Consider the following 10465-nt stretch of genomic DNA (forward strand, 5'->3'; position numbering starts at 1 on the left):
AAGGTTCTAGGGGTTGCAGCCAGGAGGGAGTGTCATGAGGGATCTAGGGGTCACCCAGGATAGTGGCCCAAGGAATTTAAGGGTCACAGCCAGGACAGAGTGTCCCGAGGGATTGAGGGGTCTCACCCAGTATCCAGCTTCCTGTGGTGCTTCTCCATGTCATAGCCTGATTTACCTCCTTTCCTCAGAACCCAGCTCTGCTGTGGAGCTTCCAGCTGCGACAACACTGGGAATTAACCCCTTTTAATCTCAACCTCCTCTGTAACCCCAACAAAACGTCCTATTAGGGCTGGCCAGGTCCTTCATGAAAGCTTTGAGTAAAAATTAGAGGGATGGAAGATCTCTCCTATGAGGAAAGGCTCAAACAGCCGGGATTGTTCAGTCTGGAAAAGAGAAGGCTCCAGGGAGCCCTTAGAGCTCCTCCCAGTGCCTAAAGAGGCTCCAAGAGAGCTGGACGTTGGTCAAGGGGGAATGGTTCCAAACTGGAAAAAGGGAGATTGAGACGGGATATTGGGAATAAATTCTTCCCTGTGAAGGTGCTGAGGCCCTGGCACAGGTTGCCCAGAGAAGCTGTGGCTGCCCCTGGATCCCTGGCAGTGTTCAAGGCCAGGATGGATGGGGCTTGGAGCAAGCTGGGATAGCAGAAGATGTCCCTGCCCATGCCAGGGGGGTGGGACTGGATGGGCTTTAAAGTCCCAGCCCCTCACTGAAAATGACATCAAGGTTCTCTTTGGATAAGTAATTACTGCACTTGGCTTTGTCTTCCATCAAGTTATGGCAATTTAAAAAGCATAAATGAGTGTATTGACAAGATACAGGAAAACTTTTCCTCTCTGCCTAAGTCATAGAGGGCTCACTCCAAAAAAAGTCTGGAATTAGAGGCCTGGAAGTAGAAGTTATGAAACACAGAGCTTCCAGGGGAAGGGACATCTCACACCTCTGTTGTGACAGCTCTGAGCCCCTCTTGCACACACTGCCATGGTTTTAAGTACACTTAAATCCTTCTGGAAATTAGATAATACCACATCCTGGGCAAAAAGTGGCCAGATCACAACGCTGCAGCCTCACAAAAGGCTCCCAACCCCAATGGACCAGTTAAAACACAACTGGACGAGTGTTACTGTGTGGAACGTGAGTGTTTAGGGGCTAATTCCAGTCAGTCCTGCACAGGGAGAGGCTGAGCCATGGGGAAGTTTGCCAGGAGGGTTTATTTGTATGGAAAAGTGCTTTAGCACAGTGAGATACACGTTCTCCTGATAAAGACAGAATTATAGAATCATCTAGGATGGAAAAGACCTTCAAGATCAAGTCCAAACCCCAACCCAGCACTGCCAAGGCGTATCCAAGTAAAGGCATACTAAAGAAAGGAATTCTTCCAGGACCTACACATTGTATGGAAAGCTTTACGCCTACAACAAGGACCCAGTATTTACCTGACCCAGCCTCAGATGGGAATTTATCACAGGGAACCTCCAAGAGCAATGTTTTTCCAGCTAATAAAACATCAGACACTATTTTGACTTTAAATAAAATAAAATTAATTAAAATGCAATTAGAGGTAGGATCCTTGTGAAATAAACCCTAAATTTTCAGTGTTCAAAGAATTTTGGAAACAGAAGCCCAGGAGTTTCTTAACCAGGAAATTAGAAGTTGCCAACTGCAGCCACTATTCCAGGAAAAGGGGAAAAAGCAGTGCTGAGCTCCAGTTCCTCATCAGGCCCTCTAGCCCAATCTCAGTCAGGAAAATCACTGCCAGAGGCTTTTTTTGTAACAGAAATTTCTTACCAAAAAACCTCCCAACATAACCTCGGACACCTCAAAGTCTAATCTAACTGCCACCCCTAAATCTACCCCCTTTCCCCTGCATCCAAATCCAGTAACAGCTCCAGCCACCCTTTTTTTATCCACTGAAGGTCCCCAGGTTCCATTTATTTCCATGAAAGGTGTATTCCGATGCAGCAAAAAATGGTATAACGCTGATTTTTAGCATCATCTTTCTAAATATCTGGAATTAAATTAGAATCATGAAACGTTTGGCAGGATGTAGAAGAGCAAAGCTCAAATTGGAGTGAATTTTTATGGAAATATTCAACATCAGCTGGATGACCCAGCACAGAAAGACATCACTGGGCTCCTCTGAGCTACTGGAAGCAAACACTGGTTTATTGTGGTTTGGTAGCCATGTCCTGACCCTGGTGACATCATCAAGTGATTTTAGAAGGAAGGTACTAATTCCTGTGGGCTGGCCAACCTGAGATCTCCAAAATTGATATAAAAACCCTCCCAGAAGCCAAGAATTGACTGTGTAAATGCTGGTGAAAATAAGAACTATGGTGACACTTACCGTTCTGGAAATATACTGATATAAAATTATTTTTTAAAAGGTCTTCTGCTTCATAAAACATCTTTTGTTTTTTTTGAAAGATGATTGTCACATTGAAGTGATATTAAAAAATCTCTTCAAGACAAAATCCGGGGACTAGCACCTCCAAAACTGCCCAGTATCTGCACCCAGAACTACTAACTTAAGTAATTATTTGAATGAATATTGGTAATTTCAAAGGCAAGTGGATCTTGCTGACAAACAGCAGGCACAAAACAGATTACAGTGTTCTGGTTTTACCTCGCAGCGTTCTCAGGGATAATCTCGGAATTTTGAAATCAATCTGACAATAAAATACTGTAAAAATAGGGTTTTTTATGACATGACATCCAGAAGCTCTTACTGTAAGACACAGGAACACAGCAGGCTGGAAGAAAAATCAATTTTTGACTTTTAGTGCATGCACTTCATTATCCATGTGGATAACTGATCCTGAGTCCTTTGAGGTGAAGGCAAAGCTGCCCATGCCGAGCAGAGTTCGGTCCTTGTTGCCTTCAAGCGTCAGTTCACCGATGGGCAACATAAAACTCCTGTTTTAGCCTCGTTTCCCTGCTCATCTTTCGCAGCACCTGTGGGAAGCTGGGATAGCTCTCCAGCCCCACTGATCCCTCCCACCCCAGCTCAAGGCACACTTTGTTCACCTCAACCACAATGAAAAGTCAATCTTTGGTCTTTGCACGCTGCTCTCCCGGCCAGCAGCATCCACAGGTGCTGGGTATCCTGCTCATTCCTCCCAGTCCTCCGTGGCCCACTCGGGCATGCTGGAGCAGTACTCAAAGTCGGCTCCCTTGTAGCGCAGGGCGTGCAGGAACATCACCAGCTCCTTGGGAGAAGGGTCCCGCCTGCTCGTCCTGCACTCCACACACAAAGGGTCCTTCTCTTCCCAACCCTTCTCCCCTGTTTGTCCATCCTGATTCCCACACAAACCGAGCTCTTTGTCTTTATCAAGCATTTCCAGGTTGATATCAAAGTTCAGCGGACAAGCTGCCACATCATTCCTCTCAGGATCCTTCACAAACCTCTTGGGATTCTTTTCGTCCTCACCAGGGCAAGAATTCCCATTTATAGGATCAGCCTCTGCAGACTTTGTGCAGTCACCTGAATTCCCAGAGTCTTTACTTTCACCACTGGAGTTCAAGTCCTCCTCCCCAATACCCAAGACCTCCAGGCTCTGTTTGGAACGATGCTCCTCCACCAGTGCCTTCAGGAGCTCCTCATCCGTCTTCCCGATCTTCCCGCCCTTGCCCCTGTCTGGGCCCCACGCCTCCATGTTGTAGATGGGATCGTTGACAATGGGGTGCCCCAGGAACTGCAGGTGGACGCGGATCTGGTGCGTGCGGCCCGTGCGTGGCAGACACCTCACCACGCTGGTGCTGCCGTTGTAGCTGAGCCTCTGGAAGAGGGTTTGGCAGGGCTTCCCCTTGGGATCCACACGACAAACACCGACCTTGTAGGAAACCACCAGGATGGGCTCTTCGCAGACCACCTCGTGTTCTGGGAACTCCCCCACCACTCGGCAGACATATTCCTTCTCCAGCTGCCAGGAGACACAAGAGAAAGGCTCAGGAAACACAGTGGAAAACACACCCAAGCTCCAGCCTTGCTCCTCCTCCCTCTCCCCTCAATAAAATACATCCGATGGTGGCATTTTATTACAACAGAAAAGGGGAAAAAAACTAAATCAGCTACTTAAAGCCAAATTTCCCCTCACATTTTCCCCAGCTAATTGGGAAATCAAGAACAGAAAGGCCTGGCCTATTTTCCTTGTATTAAATTCAGGAGCCATCTCTCTGCAGCCTTTGGTTTACAGCCCTGAAGCCAATCCTGGAAAAAGTTTTGTTTGGATCAAGAGACTCTGGAAAAATGGGAATTTTAAAATCGCAAAAGTATTGGACAATTGATCCATTCAATGTGTCAACTCAAAAATAAATCTGCTCTCCCACTGGTTTGCATGATCCCAGTAAGTTTGCACAGTCCCTTGGGACAATCCCTTGGGGAAGAAGATCCCCTCCAACCCAGTATCACCAAAATAATTTAAATTTTTAGGAGACCCCTTTCAACCTAAAATTACCAAAATCAATTAAAGTTTTAGGAGACCCTTTTCAAGTTAATATTACCAAATCCAATTAAATTTGTAGGAGATCCCTTTCAGTCCAATATAACCAAATTAAATTAAACTACCACATTGAACTAAATTTTTAGAAGATCCCTTCCAATCTGGTATCAGCAAAAGCAGTTAAATTTTCAGGGTTTTCAATCTAATATTATCAATCTAGTATTACCGAATTCAATTAAAATCTTAGGAGCTCCCTTCCAATCGAGTATTACCAAACTCAATTTTTACTCTGCCTTTAGCCTACGAAGGACGAGAAGCACCAACAGATAAGAACAGCAACACAACCATGAGCCGTCTGGGGAACCTGAGCTCACCTAGAGCCCAAACCTGGCTGACTTTGGAGCACACCTGCTCCAGGAGAGCACAGCAGCAGCGGCTCCAAGCCCTCACCTGCCTCTGCCGGACCTGCTCGTCGATGCGCTTGGACACGGCCGCGGTCTTGGCGAACATGAGCACGCCCGAGGTCATGCGGTCCAGGCGGTGCAGGGTGTGCAGCTCCCGCAGGCCGTGCTCCTTGCCCAGGATGAAGATGACCGTGTTGTGCCGGAACCTGCCGCAGGGGTGGACAGGCAGGGACGAGGGTTTGTCCACCACCACCACCTCCTCATCCTCTGCCAGAATGCGGATGGGCTGCGCAGTGACCGGCGGCTCGTGCCGATGCACCGTGTTCCTGAGGAAGTCGTTGTTCTGCAAGGGATATGGACAATTAGCCTGAGTCTAGCTTGTGCAGCCACCCACTCGGCCACAAACAACGGGGACTTGATACTGTGGGAGAAGAATTAAAGGCTCTTTCTCCAGGAACCCTGGATCTACGATAACTGTGGGTGTCACCGTGCAAATCCGGTAACCTGGCCGTAGCACATTCCCATTCCCAGGGTCCAAACAGGAAGCCATGGGCCATGTGTGGGGCTGTAGGATCCACACATTCCCGAATCCAGTGGGGCAGGGATTCCCCGGGAACCCCGATTTCCCCTTCAGTCTCTCCACAGGGTTCGCAGAATATGTCGAGTTGGAAGGAACCCATCAGAATTATCGAGTCCAGCTCCTGGCCCTGTGTTATGTGACCACGGAGCTCACGGGGTGGTGCTGACGGCTCGGGGCACTCCGGGCTTCGCCACCACACCACGATCCCCACCGGAGCGCCCACCCCGGGGTCCGCCCACCTTGAGCACGATGTCCAGGTCGCGCACGGGCTCCTCGTTGAGGCGCAGGCGGCCGGCGCGGGCGGCGGCGCGGTAATAGGCGAGGGGCTGCGCTCGGAATTCGGTGCCGAAGACGTGCAGGAGGCTGCGGCCCACCCAGCGCCCTTTGCAGTAGGTGCGGAAGTCGAAGTAGTAGGGGCGCACCTTGCGCAGGCCGCCCTCGAAGTAGTACGAGGTCTCGGCGAAGTGCTCGGCGCCGAAGCTCACGCCGGTGTTCAGCTTCCGCGGCGGCGGCACGTAACGCTCGCCGCCCGCCAGCCGCCGTTTCTTGGGGGCCGGCGCCTCCTCCTCCTTGCCGGCGGGGCCCGGGTCCTCCTCCCGGGCTCGGCTGGGGCCGGGTCCCGGCTCGGCCATGTCCCCGCGGGGCCGCAGCGGCGGCCGGACCCCGGCCACACCGCGCGCACCCACACCGGCCACACCGCGCGCCGCACGCCGTGACGCACGGCGCTGCGCCGGGCAGCGCGGCCAATCAGCGAGCCCGGCCCCGCCAGGCCACGCCCCCGGCGTCCCCGCCCCGCGCCCGCCTCCCCCGGCGCCGTGTCGTGAGGGCGCGGGAGCAGAGGGAGGCGATGGAGGAGCGAGAATGCCTTTATTTATTTACCTCCGAGCAGCTCCCCCCTCAGAACTGCTCCACAAATGACCCTCGAGCATCACCGCAGCCCGCCTGCCCCTCGTGAGCCTCCTCAGCCACCGCCTGCGGGAGGGACACGTCAGGGAAAAGCCAAAACGTGAGCATTTTTTTGTAACCCCAATCAGAAAAACCAAGTAAAGCGCGTTTTTCATAGCCCCAAAGAGGGAAAAGAAATGCGCATTTTTCAAAACGCCAAACAGGAAAATAACAACTCCAAGAAACAAGCATTTTTCATAACCTCAAAATCCAGTGTTGCTGCCCATTATTAAATTAGTCGGTGCAGGCAGGAAGAGAACATGCTCCCATATTTAAAACCATTGACAAATCAGGGTACATTGCTGCTCCGAGACACTAATTGTGACTTATTTTTGCCAAGCATTAAGCAGAGTAGTTGATATTAAAGTGGTTTTAGTGAAGCTTTAAGTATTCCTGTCTGCTTTCAGAATTCTCTGTGAACTGATGTTACCCAGAGTTTATCAGAGAGGATAGCTGGAGTTGTCTGGATCTACTCTCTGGAAGCTACCACAGCCTCCAAGAGACTCCCCTGGTCCTGCCCCTGTTCTCCATCCCTCCGGAATGAGCTCCTCTGAAGCAGAACTTCCCTTTATCCAATGACGAAATTTCCATTAAAAAGCAAAACCATACTGACCATCTACTGGCCTAAGTCTCACTCATGAGCTTTCAGAGGTGCCTTTAGAGATATCCATCCATGTGTCAGAGGTCATCCCTGAGGCAAAGGAAAACCAACAGTTACTACTCCCTCAGTTCTGTGCCAGCATCATGTGGAATTTAAAAACACACACAGGCTCCAGAGAAAGAGAAAATAGAAGTCTGCAGGCCCTATCCAACAGAAAACACCCCCTGCTTTGCCAAGCTGTTCTCTCCTCTTTTTTCCACAAACAGCATCTGCCAGGGATCCAGGACTCGGTCAGCAAAGCCAAGGAGGGCAAGCTCAGAGGGAGAGGAAGGAGTGTTCCTCAGGGAAGAGCAGATTTTACCGAGGCCACTGCTTTTCCTTGTCTGTGAGAGGGACGTAGATGACGCCCATGAGCTGGGTCTCGATGATGTGCCCATCGCTGGTCTTGTCGTACTGCATCAGCACCTGGTTCGCTCCCTCGGGCCCCACGGGCACGATCAGCCGCCCGCCCGGCTTCAGCTCCTTCAGCAGCTGCAGCACGGAGAAATCCCGGTCAGCAGAGGCAAAGAAACCCCACACACACAACGAGAATAAGCCACACTGTGAAGGTCATGACAGGAAATAGGCTTCCAGTGGTTCCCGCATTTTCTCTAGGGACACCCAGCACGGCCACTCTTACCTCCTTGGGGACGGTGGCTGCGGCCGCTCCCACATGGATGGCATCGTAAGGAGCTTCCTCAGGGTATCCCTGCCTGCCGTCTCCAACTACAGAGGGAAAACATGCAGGAAAGACCTTGGTTGTCATAACAACTCGGAGCATCAACACAAACTGGAAGGACTTCGAGGAGCAGAGCCAAGGGAGAAACCCCGGCACTGCAGGGAGCTCACCCACAAGCTTCACACGGCCGGAGCTGAGCAGCGTAGGATCATCCTCTTGGACGTTCCGAATGGATTCGTGCACCAGCTCCTTGATGTGCTCCACACCCACAGCTTTTCCCGTCGGGCCAATCTGGAAAGAACATCAGTCAAACACCTGATGCCTCCTGTATGCAAGAGACATGTTTGACAGGGCAGGTTTTAGTGGGAATTGGGGTATTTCCAGGAAGAAACTCCAGAGCAGAGGTTCTGAAGAGAAGGTGCAAGCACTGTGCCCCTTCCTTGGTTTTAAGGCTGAGTAGTCCCAGTTATATCAGCTAATGAAGGGATGTGCTTTCTGGGCTGGGAATAGAGTGCCATGAGCTCACCATCCTGGCGAAGCATGCGGTGAGGTATCCGCTCCCAGATCCCACATCCAGCGCCTTGGCACCTTCCACCAGCTGATCCTTGAGCAGCTCCAGCGCGTGGGCGTGCTGCAGGGACAGCCAGGACAAGGAGGTGAGAAACATCCTGGGTTAGTCTCCTCTCCCAACACTTTCCCTTGTTCTCTGATTTAATCACAGCACACCTGGCCTTGTGCCTGACACTTCCAGAGCAAAACTTAAGTGTCAGACCTGGAAAATCTTTTGCAGAACATCATTTAGGCAGAGGCTCAGTAATTAGATGTGAAACAGAAGGAAAAAAGGTCTCATGCAAAAAAAAAAGGGACAACATGGAATTCCCGTCTAAGCACACTTTTAAAGCAACTGAAAGATTATAGGGGAAACTCCTCTTAAAAAGAAAAATCCCTACAGAAACAAGCAGGATAATCATGTCCGTGGGATATTTCACTTTTCTACTTGAAGAAAAATTAAATATCAAAAGAGAAATAAACAATTCCCTCCATTTCTGTTGAAAGTGAGGAGTTTTCACCTTACCATGTGCGGGGCACTGATCGTAGCCTTGTAGCCTAAAAGGAAACGGGTGGCACAAGTTATTTGATAAGGAATAAAATTCCCAGTGGGAACAGTTCCTAATTCTCTCCCACTTTCCCCTAAAAATAGGAAAACACTTGTCTCCTCTCACAGAATCCCAGGATGATTTGGGTTGGAAGGGACCTTAAAGCTCATGTAGTCCCAGCCCCTGCCATGGGCGGGGACACCTTCCCTTAAAACAGGTTGCTTCAAGGTCCATCCAGCCTGGGCTTGGACACTTCCAGGGATAGGAATTCCACAAGTAGACCATGGAGCACCTGCCAAGGCACCTTGTGCCCTGCTGACAGCAGATGCTTTGCCAAAAGTGACTCACCAATGGATTGAGGAGAATCCATGTATGGGAAATACTTGATGTAGTGACCTCTGTCCGTAGCCAACAGCACATCGAAGACTCGCTGGGACTTAATGATCCCTTTTTCTGGGAAAGAAGGAAAAGAGAGACAGGCAGGACTGAAATCCTCAGCACTCCAGCAAGAAGAGATTTGAAAGGGGATGCACACTTCAGGGAGTTTGTGGATCTGGGGGAATTAATGAAGGATCTGAGAGACACAGCAAACACAACACTGACGGAAGGATATCCTTTCCCATTCCCGCTAGGGGCCCAGCCACCAGCCCATCTCCAGGGCGTGACCACCTGCATCCACAACACTTCTGACACTGCTGAGTGTAACGGGAGTGAAAGGGAGTCGCGTTTCACGCCGGGAAGCGGAGACTCCGGTTCAGGTTTCAGCAGTGAACTCATGGGCCATGACTGCAGAGACATCCCACATCCCTTCACACCTTTCTGCAGGAATTTTACGGCTACTTTTACGTGTGTTCCAGCCCGCTGTCCAGGAGCACCGGGGACCATTCCAGCCCCCGGGCAGTGCTGGAGGCACAGCATGGGCGTCCGGGACACTCGGCTGCACCCCCGGGCTCAGAACACCGAGCTGCAGCACTTTAAAAGGCGTGACACACTTCCAGAGGCAGGGAAGGAAGGTGTGGAAAGGCTTTCCTGCCCCTTCTGGCATAACACCTTGTTTCCAACTATAAATAGAACGAGTTCAGGCTGGGGCAAATGCCAAAATTAAGGAATATTAACCCCAGCCCTTCAGAGTGAGCAGTGTCACACGGCGTGAGACTAAATATCCATACACAGACATTAAATATCCGTACACTGACATTCCAGCGGATGCTGCCGGGACTCACTGTAGAGGTTGTTGACCAGCTCCGCGTGCGTTTTCCCGCTGGATGTCCAGGCCATGGTCCTGGCGAAGAGCAGCCCCATGAGTGCCAGCACGGCGCCGGGCGGCAGCTGGCTCATCCCACGGACACGGCAGCGGCCTGCGGAGAGACGGGTTCAGAGCCACGCCAGAGCTCCCCGTGTCCCGCTGAAACACATCCCGCCCTCACTAAACCATGGGAAACGTGACAGAGGCCCAAGGATGTCACACCGCACTCGCCTGCGCCGCCCACCACAACTTCCGCCCTGGGCCAACATGGCGGCGCGGCGGCCTCAGCGCCCCCCACTCTGCGGACCAATGGGCGCGCTCGCTCCGCCAACGGCGCGCGATGATTGGTCGGGCCCGGGGCCGGTGACGGCGGCGATTGGGCGGGCCCGGGCCGGTGACGGCGGTGATTGGGCAGGGCCGGGCCGGTGACGGCGG

The 10465-nt window shown here is 51.5% G+C and overlaps 2 protein-coding genes across 2 annotated transcripts; both read right to left on the reverse strand.

The window, feature by feature from the left end:
• Positions 1 to 1189: 1189 nt before the first annotated feature.
• Positions 1190 to 6115, reverse strand: RPUSD2 (RNA pseudouridine synthase domain containing 2). The gene is made up of 3 exons (XM_042035589.1): positions 5663 to 6115; positions 4890 to 5186; positions 1190 to 3920 (listed from the first exon to the last, which is right to left on the reverse strand). Exons 1-3 carry the CDS (start codon positions 6053 to 6055, stop codon positions 3108 to 3110), a joined length of 1503 nt encoding a protein of 500 aa, XP_041891523.1. The 5' UTR covers positions 6056 to 6115; the 3' UTR covers positions 1190 to 3107.
• A 158-nt stretch (positions 6116 to 6273) lies between these two features.
• Positions 6274 to 10328, reverse strand: LOC121668133 (protein-L-isoaspartate(D-aspartate) O-methyltransferase-like). The gene is made up of 9 exons (XM_042035590.1): positions 10262 to 10328; positions 10008 to 10142; positions 9133 to 9237; positions 8763 to 8794; positions 8214 to 8318; positions 7858 to 7978; positions 7649 to 7734; positions 7331 to 7500; positions 6274 to 7059 (listed from the first exon to the last, which is right to left on the reverse strand). Exons 2-9 carry the CDS (start codon positions 10120 to 10122, stop codon positions 7047 to 7049), a joined length of 747 nt encoding a protein of 248 aa, XP_041891524.1. The 5' UTR covers positions 10123 to 10142; positions 10262 to 10328; the 3' UTR covers positions 6274 to 7046.
• Positions 10329 to 10465: the final 137 nt, after the last annotated feature.

Source organism: Corvus kubaryi, unplaced genomic scaffold (genome assembly GCF_017639235.1).
Source record: "Corvus kubaryi isolate FWS band 111438036 unplaced genomic scaffold, C.kubaryi_AGA036_p1.0 37384, whole genome shotgun sequence".
Taxonomy (NCBI): domain Eukaryota; kingdom Metazoa; phylum Chordata; class Aves; order Passeriformes; family Corvidae; genus Corvus; species Corvus kubaryi.